At 40.1% G+C, this 21299-nt stretch overlaps 1 protein-coding gene across 5 annotated transcripts in view; it reads left to right on the forward strand.

The window, feature by feature from the left end:
- LOC138817888 (phosphatidylinositol 3,4,5-trisphosphate 3-phosphatase TPTE2-like) overlaps positions 1 to 21299 on the forward strand; it is a 42895-nt gene that overhangs the window by 8976 nt on the left and 12620 nt on the right. For 2 of the 5 annotated variants that reach the window (XM_070008657.1, XM_070008658.1), the window contains 8 exons: positions 673 to 775; positions 914 to 977; positions 2366 to 2430; positions 5611 to 5671; positions 6901 to 6982; positions 7080 to 7168; positions 13040 to 13101; positions 15840 to 15920. In XM_070008657.1, coding sequence (XP_069864758.1) covers positions 6939 to 6982; positions 7080 to 7168; positions 13040 to 13101; positions 15840 to 15920 — 276 coding nt within the window. In that variant the 5' untranslated portion in view covers positions 673 to 775; positions 914 to 977; positions 2366 to 2430; positions 5611 to 5671; positions 6901 to 6938. Of the gene's footprint in view, positions 1 to 672; positions 776 to 913; positions 978 to 2365; positions 2431 to 5610; positions 5672 to 6698; positions 6983 to 7079; positions 7169 to 13039; positions 13102 to 15839; positions 15921 to 21299 lie in introns of those variants that run through there. The other 3 variants (XM_070008659.1, XM_070008656.1, XM_070008660.1) reach the window with 3 other exon arrangements.

Genomic DNA, 21299 nt, shown 5'->3' on the forward strand with positions numbered 1-21299 from the left:
GAAAACACCTCAGGCTCCCCCTAGACTTGCAACTTGTGTTTAACAACTTCGTCCAGATGACTTGTTTTTACATATCTACACCAGCAGTTCTCTGCTATGGTGTTTCTGATGGGAGGAGAATCACTAGCCAGTAAGTTTGGGAGGTAGTCTAGTCTGTTGCCTGCCTGATAAGCCCATAGTGGATATAGTGAACCTCTGTTACCAAAAAGAGTAACACCCATGGACAAAACCCTGTTCATTTGGGGAGCAAATGAAAAGTACTGCCCTGAAACCAAAATGTTTAGTCTACCGATTCTAATAAACTTATATTTCTCAACCTTATCATTATTGACATTTTAGATTAGATAATTATTTACTGGGGCAAGGTGGAAGGAAGGAACATTCTAAAATTCTCTCAGAATACCCATTCTTTGTGGGGTGTCTAGAAGCATTTCTAGTCTCCATCACTAGATCTGACTGTGACATCCAAAAGTATATCCACATGTTACCAAATACCTTCTGGGGTTAGGGGTATAGCTGACAGATAGAACATTAGTGCAGCATGCACAAGGCCCTGGGGTTGAAGATTTAGTATACCCACTATACATTTTAATATCCACACTGATAAATTATTTTATTTTTGAACCAAAAAGGATATTTTCAAATTTATCTCAAATTTATCTATAAATTTAGAGTGATAGCAATCTTGCGACCTCTGCAGCTCATCACGCTTTTAAGACTGCTTCATCTAGTAAATCAGAGGAGACACCTTGAAGAAGATACTAGAAGAAGGCTGGTAAGTGGATAAAGCATGTTTTATCGTACCATGAAATACTTGCAGGAGTTGTAGATAGCAATATAAATTCTTTGTGTTTGATTTATATTTATAATATTTATTTATTTACTATATATATTTTCTTTTTTCAACTCCCAGATCTCAGGAGATACAGAAAGATACAGCAAGGATAGACTTACCCTAAACTTGACCTACATTACTGGTTTGTGAAACTTAACTGTTGATTTACTATATTAATTACAGTTCTGGGTTTTGACACTAACCTTAATTTCACATTTTCCTGGTGGGTAATATTCTTTTTGGTTTTTCCAAACCAAAGTATGTGTATCTAAGTCACATTGATTTGTTTTTGTTTTGTTTCTTTTTTGTGGTACTGGGAATGAACTCAGACCCTCGTGCTTGTTAGGGACGTGCTCTACCATTTGAGCCACACCACTAGCCCCTTTTTGTTGGCTATTTTCAAGATAGGATCTTGCTTTACGCCCCAGCTGTCCTGGGCTACAGTTCTGCTACTTGTGCTTACCCACGTCACTGGGGATGATGGGGGTATACCACTGCATTAAGCCATGAATTGAGATGAAGTCTTGCCATGGTCCCCTAACCTATGCCACCTAGGTTCCCTAGGTTCCCTAGCTAGGTTCCCAAGGTTGAGCTACCATGCCCAGCTTTTCTTTTTCTCTTTCTACTTATCTATCTTATTTGCTTTCTTCCTTTTTAATTATTTCTCCTTACTACCTCCCCTTCTTTCTTTTCTTCTTTCCTCCTCCTCCCTTCCTTCTCTTTCCTCTGTCCCTCCATCCTACTTCTGCTTTTTATCTCCCTTTCTCTCTCTCTGTCTTGCTTGCTTGCTTGCTTGCTTTTTCCTTGCTTTCTTGCTTACTCTCCCACCATAATCTTTGAAAGTACTCTATCTGTGATGGCATATGCTGTATGTTAGGTTAACATATGGATAGATTACCTTTGGTAATCTCATATTTCAAATGAAGACTTGTTGGCTGGGATGGATTTTTCAGGTGGCTCCATTGGAATTTCATTTAGACTTAATTTGGTTTGGGTAAATATCTCAAGGATCCAAGAAAGACCTTTTATCTTCCTAAAACCTAGAGAATGAGGTCACTACTCTGTAGGTTTCAAGTTTTCTGAGCCAAGAGGACTAGAAAGCACTAAGCACCAATTAAACCCTAAAGAACACCATGCCAGTTTAACTAGTATTCCGTTGCATAATTATTATTATTTTTTTGTCTGTTGTGGGTCTTGAACTTGGCCCTAAGCTCTTCAGCTCAAAGCTAGCTCTCTAACACTTGAGCCACAGTGCCACTTCCAGCTTTTTCTGCTTATGTGGTGCTGATGAATTGAACCTAGGGCCTCATGCCTACAAGGTAAACACTCTACCACTGAGCCATCTTCTCAGCCATTCTATTGCATAATTTAATATATTATCTTGGTTATCCTAGCAATGTATCACTATTCCTGTCAGTTTCTATATCTAGTTCTGTTCTCTTTCTGAAAAAAATTTGGTTATATGTAGAATACTTTTTATATATTTCCCATCTGTGATGACAGTTATAACATAATCATTTTGACTTTCAGAGCGTATTATGTCCATATAATTTCCTGCGTCTCTACAACAGTCACTCTATAGGAACTCCATAGAGGTAAGCATATTCATATAACCAGCAATAATTTGTCACTGCACACTGTAGACTCAAGCTTCAGATTGACCTAGAGAGGCAGTATTCACAGATTTATTCTTTCAGGTGAAAAATCTTAATAGCATGGTACCAACTTGCTTGTGTTTGTGACAGACTACTCCAAAAGTTACTTGATTTGTAACAGCTACCATTTATTTAGCTCAAGATGCTGTGGTTTGTAAATTTGGGTTGGGGTTAATGGAGTGGGCCAAATGATTAGTACAGGATTCGCTACCTTATTGGGGCTCATCTGGGCATCTCTGAGCAGCTACTGGGTCATCTGAGGAATAGAAACTGCCCATCTGGTGACAGAGTGTGACCATTGTAGATTCTTGGTAGAGTTGAACTTGTTCTACATGCTTTAAATCCCCTTTCTTTGTTGTTGTTTTTTAATGTACTATGTGATTTTTTTTGTTTCCTTTATATGTTCTTCTGCCTATGGTGTATCCCCTGTTGTCTCTGTACTTGATTTTGGTACCCTGCATCTTGTATATACATTTGTGTAATTTGGGGGGAGGGGAAAGGGAATAACAAAACACTGAAATAAGGACACGGGATGACCCATTGCAATAATAATACCCACAAGACAGGATATTGGAAATAAACTTTACCAGTAAATCTGGGGGGGGGGGGCTGAGTGTGGAGTGAGGGAGATGGGAGAAGGAAGGGATGGTGGGAAAACAACAAGGGAGTGGGTAACAATGCTCAACAAGAAATGTACTGGGGCTGGAAAGGTGGCTCAGTGGTAGAGTGCTCGCCTTGCATGCCTGAGGCCCTGGGTTCGATTCCTCAGCACCACATAAACAGAAAAAAAGCTGAAAGTAGCAGTGCGGATCAAGTGGTAGAGTGCTAGCCTTGAGCTGAAGAGCTGAGGGACAGCACCCAGGCTCAGATTTCAGGCCCCACGACTTAACCCCCCCCCCAAAAAAAAGAAATGTACTCATTGCCTTACTCATGTAACTCTAACCACTTCGTACAGCATCTTTACAATAAAAAAATAAATCCCCTTTCAGCTAATTTAGATGAGAAGTATTTGAAATGTTCAAAAAATATAGCAGTGAAACATATACAATTGAACAAAAGCAGAAAAATCAAATCCTTAATGTCATTGTTTATGGACATTAAGAGAAATGTAAAAGTGATTTTTTTCTTTAAAAAAAAAAAATCCCTGAGGGAGGCACCAGCAGCTCACCCCTGTAATCTCCGGAGGATGAGAACTAAAGATCACGGTTCAAAGCCGGCCTGGGCAGAAAAGTCTGAGAGACTCTTTCTTTTTTTTTAATTTTTTATTGTGAAAATACCATACAGACGGATACAATTACATGGACAAGGTAATGAGTACATTTCTTATCAAGCATTGTTGCCTCCTCCTTTGTTTCCCCTTCCCATCCCTTCCCATCTCCCACCACCCCCCCAAGTTGTAAAGTTCCTTTTTCGACATAATGACTTGTACATCTCATTGTTGCAATGGATCCACCTGTATCCCTATTTAAATGATTTTATTGTTCTTATGAAGGTGATAAACAGAGGAAAATACAGTTACATAAGTGAGATAAAGAGTACATTTCTTTTTAAGAATGTCACCCCTTCTTTCACTTTCTCTCCCAGTTTTTCCTTTCCATCCCTACCCACAAGTTGTACAGTTCATTTTCAACATAGTGTTTGATGTTCTGCTACATTTGTTCACTCTTTGTCCTTCCATTTCTGTGCTCTCCCTGCCCTTCCAAAGACAAATGAACAAAGAAACAAGACAAAAAAATAAATAATGCAATAACGAAGAAAAAAACCTCATCAATTTCCTGGAGTTCATTTTGATAAATACTATTTTATTGATCAGAGGCACATAAGCATTTCACCCCCAAGAGTATCCTCCATTGGTCGCATTGTGTGTAACTGCCTGGAGTACTCCCAGTGTATTTTAGATCTAGCTTCTACATATGAGAGAAAAAAATATGCTGTTTGTCTCTTTGGCTTGATGTACCTAACTTAACATGATTGTTCTTGGTCCATCCATTTCCCTACAAAGGACATATTATTCTTTCTAATAGCTATGTAAAATTCCATTGTGCTTAGTTACCACATTTTTTTGATCCACTCATTTATTGTAGGGGCCGTTTCCATAACTTGGCTATTATGAATAGTGCTACAATGAACATTGATGTGCAAATGTTTTTATGATATCCTGGTTTGTGATGTTCTGGGTCACTTAAATTTCTTATTTGTGAATTTTGATCTTAGCTTTCTAAATCCATCTTAGTTCTATTTTGTTCAAGTTATCCCTTGAAACTTGGATGCATATTTATTTTTCTTGCCTCCTGTTCTGTGCAGTGTTCAGCTTTTTGACTTATTACTCTTTCCCTTGAGCACTTGATGCTTTAGTTTTCTTCTTCTTAATTTCAAGCCAGCAAACACGCTCTCGTGCTAGGAAACCAATATCTTAATTTTATGACAGTCACTTTCCTATTATACCAAGGTGTGTGTGTATGTATTTTACTGGATAAGTTGGCTCAAAATTCTGTTAGCTTAGAACAGTTTTAAATACTAATTATTGTTTCCTATTTTTAAAGTTATGGTTATGTATATATAAGCATACATATACCCATATATATGTATATATATTCATTTCTAAACAAGGAAACATAGGTCAGCTAAAAAGTCTCCATATTACTATTAGCGATTTAAAATGTTATCTTTTTCTATGTTGCATGACACAATTATATTTTTTATACTTGTTTATCTACATAGAGCATAGGGGAACTAATAGTCAAATAACTGTTTTAAAAACACCTATTCTGATATACCCACCATATGTTCCTTACTGTTAATTATTTACTTCAAAAAGACTTACTTAAGGTAGTTGACCAATTAATTTCTTTCTTAGATAACCATAAACAATGTATATTTACAGCACTAAGCATGTGGATTTATATGTAGTAAATTTATAGTGTTTAAAAAAATTAAACAATGTGTATTTTGGAGGCTATTTAAAAACTATCAGGAGGTTCCATTTCCTGCATGTTCCCTAGAAGGGACCAGAAAGAGACAAGTAAATAAAAATGAATAGCATTTTAGATTACTCCTACTAACTCCAGGGTTGTTCATGTGTTATGTTGGATATGTAAGATGTGTGTCTGTCTTTTTTAGGAGGTCATACGCTTCCTGGACACCAAACACTCTGATCATTATTTAGTGTGCAACCTTTGCAGTATGTATATGACTTAATATTTTTGCTACTGTAGATAGAAAATGTATATGAAAGTGATCCTCTTTTTTTTTTTTTTTTTTTTTTTTGTCGGTCATGGGGCCTGAACTCTGGGCCTGGGCGCTGTCCCTCAGCTCCTTAGCTCAAGACTAGTGCTCTGCCACTTGAGCCACAGCACCACTTCCAGCTTTTTCTGTTTATGTGGTGCCAGGGAATTGAACCCAGGGCCTCATGCATGCTAAGCAAGCACTCTACCACTGAGCCACAGTCCCAGCCCTAAATGATCCCTTTTTATGCTTCATTTAATTGTAAATATTTAGTGATGGGAAGTTAGATCAGAAATCCTTATTTCATGCTGGTCCTGTTTGGTAGGAAAAGTTAGCTCTGTAGCACAAAGCTCCCTATGAGGGAGGTAGGCCAGTGAGACCAGAGAGGCAGAGTTATCAAGGCAGGGTTCAGGGAAGGTCTGCTTGTGCTCTTAGGCTCAGAGAAGTTGGTCTTTCATGCCAGATTGTACTGAAGACAAGTCAGCAGGTATGTTCTCTGACCCACGGGAAGAACAAAAAGAAACCTGTAGAAAACAGTTTCCCATTGTGTCGTTCTTGATTTTGTTTTCTCTTGTCTATACATTAAATGACCATTTCCCAGGGACTGAGCATTTTAGACCTCTGCTCCATGGTACACATGTGTGATGATAGGATGAGTAGTCTGCTAGCAGGTTAAAAGTGGGGTGTAGGAAACAACAAATTGATTTTAGATTACCAGAGGTGAACAAACCACTTATCCTAGAATCCTTCCCTAAAATCCTTCACCTCTCCATTGCCTCTCTGGTCCACTGACATGCCTGCTTCCCTCTTACGTGGAGCTTGAACTCTGGGCCTGGGCGCTGTCCCTCAGCTCTTCAACTTAAGGCAAGCACTTCTGCCACTTGAGCCACAGCACCACTTTCAGTTTCTGGTGGTCAATTGGAGATAAGAGTCTTGCAGGTGTTTCTGCCTGGAGCTGGCTTTGAACTGCGATCCTCAGATCTCAGCCTCCTGAGTTTCTAGGATTACAGGCGTGAGCACCAGTGCCCTGCCCTCTTGGGAAACTTTGTGCTGTTGATCTTAAGAATAGTTTTAAAGCAACAGAAGCTTCCCAGAAAGCTCCTTTTGCAGAAAAATGGGAATTACCAACAGAAAATTTCAGCTTTATTGGGCGTAGAGATATGACATGTATATTATTTCTTGTAGGCGAGGAGTCTTTTGACCTGCAGCACACTCATGACCGAATGCGCTGGATTAAGATCGAAGATCCCTTTGTCCCTACCCTTGAGTAAGTTTTGTGCCACACTGTCAGAAGAGTACTAAATTCATTGGGCTTGAATATTTGGAACTATTTTTTAATCAACTATACTTCTATGTGAAATCAGGGAGATGATTTTGTTATCCAAAGAAGTCAATGACTGGTTGGCCATGGATGCTCAGAATGTCATTGTGATTCACTGTAAAGGAGGCAAAGGTAATAATGCTTTTCTTTCTGTTCCCTTTTTCCAAAGCTGATCAAAAATAAATATCAAAGGACTAGCAGAGGATTCATGCTGCTATTCAGCAGTACTAATGTTGCTAACATTTTAAATATTGGTTTTAAGGCTTAAGGAAAGAAGGAGAAAAAGGAAATAGAGAAGGGAAAGGATGAAGAAAGGGAAAAAATCATGAAGGAACGAGCTAACGAAGGTTGAGCGTATCTTTCTCCAATTACTGATGATTTAGGTTTCTTCATTTTTGATTTTCCAGTTTATGTGTCAAAATGTAAAGGGTATTTAACTTCAGAATGTTAGAGCACTTTTCTTTTATTTCAGGATATTTTTTCCTTTTTAACTGATAAAAATGTACATATTTATATAATATACAACATGATAGTTTTATATTGGTATACATTGGTGGAATAGCTAAATCAAGTTACTTAAAAAGTACATTACCTTACCAACTTGTACTTTCTCATGTGCTTTTAACTTGCTCTTCCCTAATGACTAGTGACATTGAGCATTGTTTCATGGCCATTGTTTATTGTCCACTTGCACATTGTCTTTTGAGAAATGTCTTTCCAAGTCCTTTGTCCCACCCTTAACCCTTTTTGATCCTTGGGGATTTTGAGGTGAATTTTGTTTGTTTTGTTGGCATTACTATAGTTTGAGCCCAGAGCCTCACACTTCCTAGTGCCCTCTACCACTTGAGCCACACATACTACTTTTCCTCTTTTTGCTTTAGTATAATAACTATACACATTAGTATAATAACTATACACTATATAATAATTATCACATAGGGACTCACTTTTCTGGTTACCTATAGGCAGGCCTATACTGTGATCTTCCTACTTTATATTTTTCCACATACATGGGATAATGAACACACACTGCGGTGCTCAACTTTTTACTTGAGATGAAGTCTTGCCACATTCTTCCTCATTGCTAGTTTGCTAGTTCCTGAACAGCTAGGATTACAGTGTGAGACACCATGCTTGGCTTTCTGATTTGTTTTGTTTTTTGAGATAGTCTTCCTAGGTAGCCCAGGCTAGTCTCAAACTTGTGATCCTCCTGCCTCAGCTTCCCGGGTGCTGCAATTATAGACATGGCAACCCCACATATCTCTTTGCCCATTTTTAGAAAAGGTGAATTTATTTTCTTGCTATTGTGTTAAGTTTCCTAAATCTTTTTGGATATTCTGTAGGTCATGTTTTTACTCCGTTGATTATAAACTTCCTTATGCAGGAGCATTTTGCTTTTATCCCATGTGTTTATTTTTTGCTTTTATTGCCTCTCCTTTTCAATGTATGTGCAAAAACAAATTGACTCAGACCAGTATTACAAAGTACAGTTTCACAGTATTTTCTTCTAGTAGCTTTGGAGTTGCAAGTCTAATGTTTAAGTCTCTAATCATTTGGAGTTGTTGTGTATTTGGTGATTAAGATATGGTCCAATTTCATATTTGTGCTCATGTATTTTCACTTGTTCCAGTATCATTTATTTCTCATTATGTGGTTTTGACACCTTTCTCCAAGATCAGTTAATCCAAGATTTATGAATTTATTTCCTGGCTGTCATTGGTCTACATTTCTTTTTGTTCCAGTAGAATTTAAGAGTATTCTTAAACTTTGTGATAAACTTTTAAGGATGGAACCCAGCAGAGATTTTTTTTAAATTACACTGGAATCTTTAGAGCATGAAGAAATGAAGTTGATTTGGCAAGGAGTAAATAATTGTATTCTACTTATTATTTGTTAATTGGTAATATTTTAAATTAAGCCAATTTAAGGGCCTATAGATTTTCTTTCATTTAGCTTTGGGCTTGGAATGATTGTCTCCTGCATATTTTACAACTTTTGATAAAAATAAACAATTACATTTTGGTGGGCTATAAACCAGACTTTCTCATTGGATTTTAAATGTAACAGTAAAAATGGTCATATACTTCAGTAGAGTCAAGTTATTGCCCATTAGTTAACAAGCAGGTTTGAGTTCATAGGTAGAAATATTTTGAATCTGGCAATTTACAAGCCCATGGCAAATGAAACTAATGCTATGGCTTGGATCTTTTTTTTTTTTTTTTTTTTTGTCAGCCATGGGGCTTGAACTCAGGGATTGGGCACTATCCCTCAGCTCTTCAGCTCAAGATGAGCACTCTACCGCTTGAGCCACAGCACCATTTCCAGTTTTCTAGTGCTTTATTGGGAGATAAGAGTCTCATAGACTTTCCTGCCCGGGCTGGTTTTGAACCACGATCCTCAGATCTCAGCCTCCTGAGTAGCTAGGATTACAGGTGTGAGCCACCACTGGCTTGGATCTTGAATGTCTCTAAAAGGCTTGTGCATTAAAGTTTGGCCCTCAGCCCATGGAACTGATGGAATTTTTAGAAGATGGGGCCTAAAAGAATAAAAATTGTTTTAGATATTTTTAAAAACATGAATGGATTTTGACTTCTATGAGAATCTTTACCTGAGTCTTTGAGATGATAATCTTATTTTCCATTTTATTAGTGTAATTAGTTGCATTAATTACCAAGTGATAAAGCAACTTGTCTTTCTAAACACAGTATCATTATACTATATTAACTTGATCAATTGCTGGATTCCTGTTGTTTAGGATTTTTTAATCCAAGGCATAAGTAAGATTGGCTATAATTTTTCCTTTCTAATAATAATCTTTTTCAGTTCCAACTTCATAAAAGCACATCAGTTACTTTTACTTTTTATATTCTAGGTGAATCTGCATAAATTAGCATTACTCTTTCCCTAACTATGTGAAAATTCACTAGTGAAGTTATCTTGTAATTTGAAGTTAAACTTGTAAGAGTTACAAAGTAGATCTATGTTTAGTTTTGTTTTGTTTTGTCGGTCGTGGGGCTTGAACTCTGGGCCTGGGGGCTGTTCCTCAGCTCTTCAGCTCAAGGCGAGCGCTCTACCACTTGAGCTACAGCGCCACTTCCGGTTTTCTGGTGGTTTATTGGAGATAGGAGTCTCACAGTCTTTCCTGCCCGGGCTGGCTTTGAACCGCGATTCTCAGATGTCAGCCTCCTGAGTAGCTAGGATTACAGGCATGAGCCACCGGCGCCCAGCTATGTTTAGTTTTTTGAAGAAGGTCCATATTGATTTCCATAGTGGATGTCCTACTTTATACCCCACCAACACTATATGAGGGTTCCTTCTCACCCCTCTCTTGCATCCTTGTCAGCCTTTGTGTTGTTTTCTTTTTTCTTTTCTTTTTTATATATTTTTTATTGTAAAGATACTACATAGGGGTTATAGTTACATGAGTAAGATAATGAGTACATTTCCTATTGAGCAGTTACCCCCCCACACTTTGTTTTTACCCCGACCATCCCTTTGTGTTGTTTTCTTATGATTGCCAATCTGCTTTGGTGTGGTGCAATTTTGTGTACATTTTATTTGTATTTTCTTTATTGCTAAGGAAGTTGAACATTTCTTCATATATCTATTAGCCATTTGTATTTCTTGTTTTGAGAACAGTTTGAGTCTGTCAACATGACAGACATCTCACTTGGCATCAAGATTTTTTTTTATTTGACTGTGGAAGTCTCAGCCAGACACTGGTGACTCATAATTATAATTGTTGCTAATCTGGAAGCTGACAATTGATGATCATGTTCAGCAGCTGTCCAGTCCAGAGATTCTTGTATGTACCCAACAAAAAGCTGGAAGTAGAGATATGGCTCAAGTGGTAAAGTACCCTCTAAAAGCAGAAGAAGCCAAGAGAGATCTTGAGTTCTAACCCCAGTACACACACACACACACACACACACACACACACACACACACACACACACACACACACACAATCTCTTAAACTTGTAGAAACTCAGTTTTTTATTCCTAATGCTAAGGTATCTTTCTCACAAGCATGTAAAGATTCATTATGAGTCAATAAATAAATGTTAGTTTCTATCTTGTGTCTATTTATCTTTGTTATGTCAAATGACCAAATATTATATAAATCTGAAAATGTCAAGCTGAACAGAATTTTAATTTTTCTGAAGACTAAGTTGAGTGTTTCAGGAAGATTCCATCTATTATGCAGCTAAATTCAATTCAAGCAAGACCACTATAAAATATTGGAGGAAAGCTCCTAGTAAGAAAAATCTAGGGCTGGGAAGGTGGCTCAGTGGTAGAGCGCTTGCCTTGCATGCCTGAGGCCCAGGGTTCGATTCCTCAGCACCACATAAGCAAAAAGAAAAAAGCCGGAAGTGGCACTGTGGCTCAAGTGGTAGAGCCCTAGCCTTAAGCTGAAGAGCTGAGGGACAGCACCCAGGCCCAGAGTTCAGGCCCACTACCGGACCCCCCCCAAAAAAAGAAAAAGAAAAATCTAGATTTCTCTGACCAATTGGAAATGACAGGTTGTTAATGATACAGCAGGCATTTCCAGCTGGGTGAACTCATCATTGTCTGAGAGGTTTAGTGATGATTGCACTTGCCAAATGATTGCATTTGCCAAATGATTATGCTTCCCTTCAGCACTCAGTTCCAGTGTGCTATGGATCAGGCTAAGGAGGAGATGGTCTTGGTGTCATCGATTGAAAGTCATCGTGTGGATGAGTCACACATAACTGTGTGTCAAGAGGCAGTAATAATGGAGAGTCTGATTTTCTAAACTGTGCATTGAATGCCTAAGTCACAAAGCCCCTTTGGCGCTAGGCCTTCCACCAGTAAGAATGGTTTCTTTGAGGAAAGAGGTTTCCATTGCCAGCTTTCAGATAAAATGCCGCAAAATAAGGGCTGCAAGGAGGTTTTTTTTTTAAGCTGGGTTTTTGTTCCTCAAATCCTTCCAATGAAGCCCTGGTTCTCAGTTCTCTTCCCCTTCCCCCCCCCTCCCCCGTGGCCCCGATCAAGATGGAAGCCCATGGGAGAAGGGTCCGCGTATGGCGGCCCTCCCCCGGCCCAGACCTGAATTGGGACGGGGGGGGGGGGGAGGGGGGGAGACGGGGGGGAGGGCTGAGCGGAAGGCACTGTGAGGCAGTGTGAGAGATTGGCATGGAGAGCAGATCGGCGTGGAGAGCAGGCGCGGGCGGGCATCGCCTTTGCCCAGGCCTGCTTCACACACCTGGATCCAGGGTGGTTCGCAGCTTGGGAAGGAGGGAGGCCCTTGTGCGCTGGGCATGTGGAGTCGCAGGGCCAGTGGAGCCAGGCCGCTCGCTGTCTATCTTTTTACTTGAACCCAGAGGCTTAGTGAAGGGATAGGCATGCTGTGTGGCTTTGGGACAGCCGGACGCCGGGTTAGACAGAGCCATGCCCAGCCCCTCTCCTGGCTTGCACTGTTGGTGGATCAGGCTGGGGGGGAAGAAATGTTTTTCTTAACGGTCTCTTTTGTTTGGATATTTTTTTTCTTTTTCTTTTGGTGGTTCAACTGCTGTTTGTGTGTTAGGACCAAACAGTTGCCAAAAAACCTCACAAGCAAGCAAAAAAATAAATATTAACAGTCAACAACAGCAACAAAAAAGAGTTTGTGATAAAATGTTACATTGTAGTTATTAATGTCCTTAGCTTTGATCTCATGTATAAAGTAAAACTAAAACATATAAATATATATTGGCTGTCAAAAAAGGTCTCTTGAAATAACTTGCATTCTTTTTTTAATTCTTCCATTTATTTATTTATTATGCTTTTGTTTTTGAATATTTTTATTATCTTTAAGTAGCTGTACAAAGGAATTGCCATTCAACAAAGCAGTTTATAAATACAGTGCTTCTTGATGATTGTCATCTCTTTCAATATTCTTACCCACCCCTCCCAACCTTCCCCTTCCCTCACTTTTCTTAGGTTTTAGGTTATGTGTTGAATTTTTCCCCCCATTTAATAAAACACTAACTTCTTTTCTAGGGAGAACAGAGACAATGATTTACACTTGCCTTATTGCAACTGGAATGTTTTTAACCACGAAGGTAAGAAAGTTGTTACTATCTCTGTTGAATTTTTTGGTTCTGAAACATTCCTTGTAGAAAGTTCTTAGATCATGGTGCTTAAGTGAAAAATCTGGATTTGTGCTGCCTTGTTTAATATGCAGTTAGTAACTGGCCTGTGTCCTTGTTCTGAGCCAGGACTATGGTGAGAGCAATGAGGCACAAATTGAAGGGAATACCAAAATTCACAAAATCTAAGATATACAGTGGTGGTGGTGGTCATGGGGCTTGAACTCTGGGCCTGGGCACTGACCCTGAGCTGAGCTCTTCAGCTCAAGGCAAGTGCTCTACCACTTGAGCCACAGTGCCACTTTTAGTTTTCTGGTAGTTTAGAGATGAGTTTCACTGACTTTACTGCCTGGAATGGCTTTGAACTGCAATCCTCACATCGCAGCCTCCTGAGTAGCTAGGATTACAGGCGTGAGCTACCAGCACCCGCATTTTTAAAGTACATGTTTATTATCCCCAAGTAGTTGTACAAAAGAGTTTTCAATCAACAAAGCAGTTTATGACCACAAAGCATCTTGATCAGTATCACCCTTTCACCATTATCCTCATCCTTCCCAACCCCCCTTTCTCTCAATTTACTTAATTTTGTAAGATATGCATTGAGTTTTTAACTGTATAATACAATACTTAAAAAATAGGAATCAAGGAAAAGGTGAGCATTGGTGACTCACTGTAATCTTAGCTATTTGGGAGTCTGAGAAGAGGAGGGTTGTGGCTTGGACAAAATAGGTCATGAGACCAGTTCTCAAGTCACAGTGGGTACAGTGGCATGCACCTTTTTTCACCCATGCTATGTGAGAAGTTGAGAATGAGAGGATCACATATCCAAGCCAGCCTGGGCAGAAAAATCCACAAGACTCCAGCTCCACAGAGGGAAGCCAGACATGATGGTGAAGACCTGTCATCTCATGATGATGGAGAAACCTGTAGTAGGCAGATTATGGCTCAGGTGCATGCCTGAATGGAAAGCAAGCACTGATCCTAAATTGACCAGCAAAAAGAAAGGGTTGAGAGCATGATTTAGCAGAATCATAGCAGCCTAGCAAGCATGAGAGTTCAAAACCCAGCATTAGAGTCCAATTTCTTGTGTGTGTGTGTGTGTGTGTGTGTGTGTGTGTGTGTGTGTGTGTGTGTGTGTGTGTGTGTGTGTGTGTGTGTGTGTGTAGTGGGGTTTGAACTCAGGACTTCTGCTTGCTAGGCAGGGGCGCTCTCACTGAGCCATATCTCCAGCTCCAGCCCTTTTCTACACTGGCTGTTTTGAGACAGGGTCTCACTAACCGCTGGCCAAGTTCTTGGCCATGCTTATTTTAGGCTTTCTGTCCTAGCTGAGACAACAGGTATGTGCCACTATGTCCTGCCACCATGCCTAGCTTCTTTTGAGTTAGGAGTCTAGAAGACATTTTTCTAAGGCTGGCCTCAAGCCATGATCCTCCAGTCTTTAGCCTTCTAAGCAGGAGGATTGCAGGTGTGGGCACTAGCATGTAGCAGATGTCCATAGGGGCAGAATGAAGGTAAAGCCAGTGAAGCAAAGTTATACAAAAGCAAAATAACCTTGGTTGGGTGTGGTAGTGCAGGCTGTGATCCCAACACTGAAGAGGCAGAGACAGGAAAGAATCAGGAGTAGAGTTCAGGCTGGTCTACACAAAAAGAAAACAAAACCCTCAGTAATCAGATGCTTTTTGTAACCTCCCCAATACTGTGACTTCTTCTTTCCTCAGAATAAGATCAAAGTTAGGCAAGTTTTCCAAAGGACTTTAACTATCCTTTGAATTGCTAAATCAATAAAAGTTACTGCTTTCCAACTCAGAACAAAGTTGGTCCTCTATTTTTTTTTATTATCCCTGATAGCCAATTTCTGGGGGATGTGTGGCCTTGGGAAATTTCTGCAGAGACACAGTGGGTAGCTGTACCTTATAAAGTAGCACACAGTCTTATGACATGATCTTGCCAGGAAGTTTCCACCTGCAGGATATACCCCGAACCCAGCTCCACTGACTTCTGGGCCTACAGTCTAGAGAAGAGAAGGCTTAGGTTTTGCACCATGTCCAGTTCTGTAGTCCCACCCTTCTGCTTTCCTAACTTGAGTGTCACAGGTTTGTTTCCCATGGTCCCTGGGGACGGTGGGCAACACCATATCTGCCCACAGGCAGGGCTGATTGGACCAATACCTGGAGCAAGGGCCTGAGATAAGAAAAAAGAAAATGAGTGCTCTAGGACAATGCTTTCCAAACTGTAGCCAGTGAGTTATAAAATCAACTTACTAGATTGTGACCCACATTTTTAATAGGAATGAATGGAGCAGCATAGAAAATATGAAAAGGGAATTATTGGGTTTCTTTGGCTTATTTGTGGTGTGTATGTGTGTGTGTGTGTGTGTGTGTGTGTGTGTGTGTGTGTGTGTGTGTCCTAGGTTTAGTACTGTGGATCATAGTTCCAAAAACACGATGTCTGCCCAATGCTGCAGGCTGTGTTCCCCATGGCTGCTGTACTGCAGGTCACTTGGTTGTCTTTTGACTTTTCTTCTCATTTGTAACATGGAAGGTAAGAAGAAGTGTTGGATCAGGTGATTTCTAATGGCATTCCAGCTCTAAAGTCCCATGTCTGTGAGCCTTAAACAAGACAAGTGGTTTTGTTCGTCTTGTTTTGAGTAGCTCTGCCCAAAGACTGCTGATGTGAAGGTAAACTGTGGTTGTATTTTCCCTTTTCTGTAGGAAACTATTGATCCATCTGGAGAACAAAGATTTGATATGACTTACAGGAATGTCTTTCAAAAGATTGCAATTCCATCACAAGTAAGTGTTCTCTTTTGAAAGGGGGTTTTTTGTTTGGTTTTGTTTTTGTGGGAAGTGGTTAGTTGCACCATTAATTTGGTTGCATTTGAAACCCTTCTCTAACACTCAGGTGGCAGCACTTGTGCCTTGTAGCAGTTTCCTGATCCCTTCCAACTCCCAAACCCTTGACTCTGGGCTGCCTGGGTTGGCTTCTCCCGAGAGAATCCCACTTTCCATTTGACATCTCCTCTCCCTAGCAGGAAGGCCAATGCCTAAGGTTTTCCTGGCTCCTGGAGATTCTCTCAAATTGACTGGCTGTTGATTTCTCTGGAAAGAGGAATTGCTCTTTCACAAACTGCTGCTAAGACAATGAGCAACCCTCCTCCCCCCCTATCAAAGTTGTAAAGTTCATTTTCAACATACGACTTGTACGTCTCATTGTTGCAGTGGGTCCACCTGTATCCCTATTTAAAGGATTTGTTTTTTCCCTTCCCCTCCACAAATTATAACAACATCAAATACAATGAAAGCAGGGGTTATACCATGGGGGAGGGACATACAAAGCAACAAAGAAATAATCTTATAAATGTGTTAGAAACAATCGCATGAAAGAAAAAACATTTGAATACATATCTTAGGGTCCATTTCCCTAACATCAACTTAACTGACCTTTTCTGCATGACTCAGACATATACTAGTTATTGCAAATAAGGGAAACCATGGGACCTATGTTTCTTTGGGCCTGGCTTACTTCACTTAATATAATTTTTTCCAAGTCTTTCCATTTCCTAACAAATGGGGCAATGTCATTCTTTCTGATGGAGGTATAGAATTCCACTGTGTATATATACCACATTTTCTTTTTTTTCTTTTTTTGGGGGGGGGTCTGTTCGTGGGGCCTGAACTCTGGGCCTGGGCACTGTCCCTCAGCTCTTCAGCTCAAGGCTAGCATTCTACAACTTGAGCCACAACACCACTTCCGGCTTTTTTCTTTTTGCTTATGTGGTGCTGAGGAATCGAACCCAGGGCCTCATGCATGCAAGGCAAGCGCTCTACCATTGAGCCACCTTCCCAGCATTTACTTGATCCATTCATCTACTGAGAGGCATCTGGGTTGGTTCCATATCTTAGCTATGGTTAAAAAAAAAAAAAAAAAGGCTGCAATAAACATAGTCGTGCTGGTAGCTTTAGTGTGGTCTTGTTTGTGAACATTTGGGTAAATGCCCAAAAGTTGGATTGCTGGGTCATAGGGGAGCTCTATGTGGAGTCCTTTGAGGAACCTCCATACTACTTTCCAAAGTGGTTGAACAAGTTTACACTCCCACCAGCAATGCAGTAAGGTTCCCTTCTATCCACATCCCCTCCAGCATCTGTTGTTTAGAGTTCTTGATTATAGCCATTCTAACTGGTGGTATCTCAATGTTTGAGGGAGAGTTTTACTTCATCTTTCCCTATTTGGATCCCTTTTATGTTTGCATCTTGTCTTATTGCTGTAGCTAGCCATTCTAATACTAGATTGAAGAGAAGTGAAGAGAGTGGACATCCTTGTCTCGTTCCTGAGGTAGAGGAAATGGCTTTAGTTTTTCACCATTAAGTATAATGCTGGCTGTAGGTTTGTCATATACAGCTTTTATTGTATTGAAGAATGTTCCATGGATTCCTAATTTTTCCAGGACCTCATCATAAAGGGGTGTTGGATCTTGTCAAATGCTTTTTCTGCATCTATTGAGATAACCATGTGGTTCTTATCCTTGCTCCTGTTGATGTAATGAATTATATTGATTTGTGTATATTGACCAGCTTTACATCCCTGAAATGAATCCTGTTTGATCGTGGTCTATGATTTTTTTGGATGAATTGTTGAAGTTGATTGACCAGAATTTTGTTGAGAAGTTTTGCATCTATGTTCATCAAAGAAATGGGTCTATAGTTCTCTTTCTTTGATGAGTCTGCCTGGTTTTGGGATGAGGGTTATGATGGCTTCATAGAATGAGTTTGGTAGTCAACTTTTTCTTTCAACTTCATTGAAGTGTTGGAGGAGTATTGGTGTAAGCTCTGCTTTGAAGGCCTTGTAGAATTCCACTGTAAATCATCTGGTCCTGGGCTTTTCTTAGATGGGAGGTCTCTTATTGCTGTTTCTATTTCAATGCTTGATATGGGCCTGTTAAGATAGTTTAACTCATCTTGGTTTAGTTTTGGCATGTCAGTATTTGCTAGGAAAAGGTCCATTTCTGCCAAGTTCTCAAACATACTAGCGTAAAGTTTTGAGAAGTATTCCCTTATAATGTTCTGAATCTTGGTTGTTTCTGTGGTGATGTTTCCATTCTCATCTCTGAGTTTATTTATTTGGGTGTGTTCTCTTCTTTTTCTGATAAGATTTGCTAAGGGTCTGTCAATTTTGTTAATTTTTTCAAAGAACCAACTCTTTGTTTTGTTGATTCTTTCTATGTTTTTTTTTGGATTCTAATTCATTTAATTCTGATTTAATTTTAATTATTTCTTTCCTTCTACTGGATTGGGGTTTATCTTGCTGCTCTTTTTCAAGGAGGCTCAGATGTCTCATTAAATTGTTGATTTCAGATCTCTCCAATTTGTTGATGTAGGAACTCAGAGCTATCAACTTGCCCCTGAGTACTGCCTTTGCTGTATCCTAGAGGAGCTGGTAATTTGTGTGTTCATTTTTGTTAAATATCATGAACATTTGAATTTCCTTTCTAATCTCTTCCATGATCCACTGGTGATTCAGCAGTGTGTTGTTAAGCCTCCATGTGTTACAGGATTTTTTTTGGTGGCTTTTGGTGTTGAGTTCTAATTTTATTCCCTTGTGGTCTGTGAGAATGCAAGATACAACTTCAATGTTTCTGAATTTGGACAAGTTTGCTGTGTGGCCTAAAACACACATGAGTCTTTTAAGAGCACATTTCATATCCAAACCCAAGCATACAAAGATGGAATCATCTAGTATATTCCTCAGTCTTCATCTCAACCCATACATAATCATTCTTTCCCTCCCCACTCCCCTCAAACCCTGGATGCCCTTTCCTACTCTTTCTTTCCTAAGCCAGGATTGCTTTGAAAGGAATTCCAGTCATCAGATTCTTCTATCTCATTAGTATTTTGGGATGACACCCAACATGTGCACTCTTAAAAAAAAAGAAAGAAAGAAAGAAAAAGAAAAAGAAGAACATCTATCCAAGCCCTGGGAGCTCACATCTGTAATCATAGATAGTCAGAAGGCTGAGACCAGAGGATTGGGGTTTGAAGCCAGACAGGGCAAGTCTGTGAGACTCTTATCTCCAATTAAGCACCAAACATCTGGGATTGGAACTGTGACTCAATTGGTAGAGCACTAGCCTTGAGCAAAAAGAAAACAAAACAACTGCTGGTTGCCAGTGGCAGTAATCCTAGCTACTCAGGAGGGTAAGACTTGAGGATTACATATAAGAGCCAGCCCAGGCAGGAAATTCTGTGACACTTTTATCTCCAATTAAACACCAAAAACCAATATGTGGAGCTGTGTATCAAATGGTACTATTGACCACAAGAGCTCAAAGACAGTTCCCGGGGCCAGCATTACCCCCCACCAAAAAACTCCACCAAAAATCCCCACCTGATATTATTGACTATACCCCAAAATATTATATTTCAATAATATTAGTTTCTAATTAGTGTGTAATTTCCCATAATTGTCTAAAATCTCCTTTTACTTTAGTTCTTTTCAATCAAGTACTAAAGACTATATATTTCAGTCATTACCACAACTCTTCAGTTAAAGTTCATTGGTTTCTCACTTCTTTTCTTATTTCTCATAATTTTTACTGAAGAAACCAAAGTGTTTATCTCAGAGAGTTTATATTCCAAATTTGGGTAGATCATCTAAGGGCTTCCTATTCCTTATCTTGCTTAATCTTGTCAACAACTCTGAATGGGCACTTTGTGTAAATCGGGAAGTTGAAGTTTAGAGAAATTAATGTTTTGAAACAAGCACCCAAATCCAGATGTGTTGGCATCCCAGCCCATCACTTCCTATGCATGCAGTGCCTTGTCTGTGTTTCTCTTCAGACTGTGTGGCAGCCAGTGGGGGATTCCTAGCTGTGGACGTGGCTGTGAAAGCCAAGTTTTCTTTCAGAGAAATACTGGAGTTGAAGAGCAGCTCGGCCTTATAGCACAAGACTGTATAACTACTGGTCTCCAGATTGAACAGCTTTATCCACAGATAGGTTTTCCCTTTGTCCACTGTTTGTCACCACACCCACACCCACACACAAATTAGGTACTCGTAGAAGGCTAAACATAACACATGAACTTAGCAAAGTCCATTTCTAATCATGCCATTTCCATGCTCACATCCACAATGCCTTCCTGCTGTAACCAACTAAATGCTCTAAGCTGAACCCCTGAGGTCTTCTACAATGTGATGTTTCCAGTCCTTTCTCCCACTCTGCGCATTTATACATCCTATACTTGACCACATTTAAGAGGTTTGCTGTTTCCCAGCATGTCAACACTTCATACTCCCCAAGTCTTTGTTCACATGGGCCCCTCCCCAGCCCGAAGTAGTGTCCCACCATTTCAGACCTTACAGCCCTTTGAGGGTTTGTTAGGAACTATGACATTTATTCTGTGGCTATTTCAAGTGCAATGTATGAGGATGTGGTGGCAGGAGCCAAGGGGGATGTTCCCTGGGTCTCCTGTGGAGGTCTGCAGACATCTCCCCTTCCTCACTCCTGCAGTCTTGCGGTTTCCCTGACTTCAGTCCATACCTGGCATACCATGGATGATGACAGCTCTGCTGATTTGTTGGGAAAACAAGGCAGGGCAGAGAGGCTGCAGGACCCAGTCACCTCTGCTAGGTCCTTCTTACACACTGCCACATTCTGCCCTTCTTTGTGGCCCTTCCTCTTGCCACCTGAGACTTAAGAACTTTCAGGTGCCTTCCTCACTACTGCCCTTCCCTTTTTGCCCATACTGGACTTGAACTCAAGGACCTGGTGCTCAGTAGGCTTTCCCTGCTTAAAACTGACACTCTACCAGTTGAGCCAAACCTCTAGCCCAACTTTTTGCTGATTCATTGGAGATAGATTCTCCAGACTTTTCAGTCCCACTGGCTCAGCCTCTGCCTCAGCCTCCTGAGTAGCTAGGATTACAGATATGGGCCACAGGTACCCAGCACACTGCTTGTACTAATTGGAGATGTGATAGTTAATGTTGTCAGCCCTTCCCATTTGGCTCAGTGCCAGAACTCTTCAGTTCTTCAGAGAGAGGTCCCAGGAAAGCCCCTGTGAGCAACTTTCCCTAGAGAAGGAATGTGAGACTTAGAGAATTCCAGGGTTTCCTTACAAAAACAAATTTGGGAAAAGGACAGATGAAGAAACTCTAGCTCTTAGAGACAGCCAGAAA

Source organism: Dipodomys merriami, unplaced genomic scaffold (genome assembly GCF_024711535.1).
Source record: "Dipodomys merriami isolate MVZ:Mamm:240054 unplaced genomic scaffold, mDipMer1.0.p SCAF_700, whole genome shotgun sequence".
Taxonomy (NCBI): Eukaryota; Metazoa; Chordata; class Mammalia; order Rodentia; family Heteromyidae; genus Dipodomys; species Dipodomys merriami.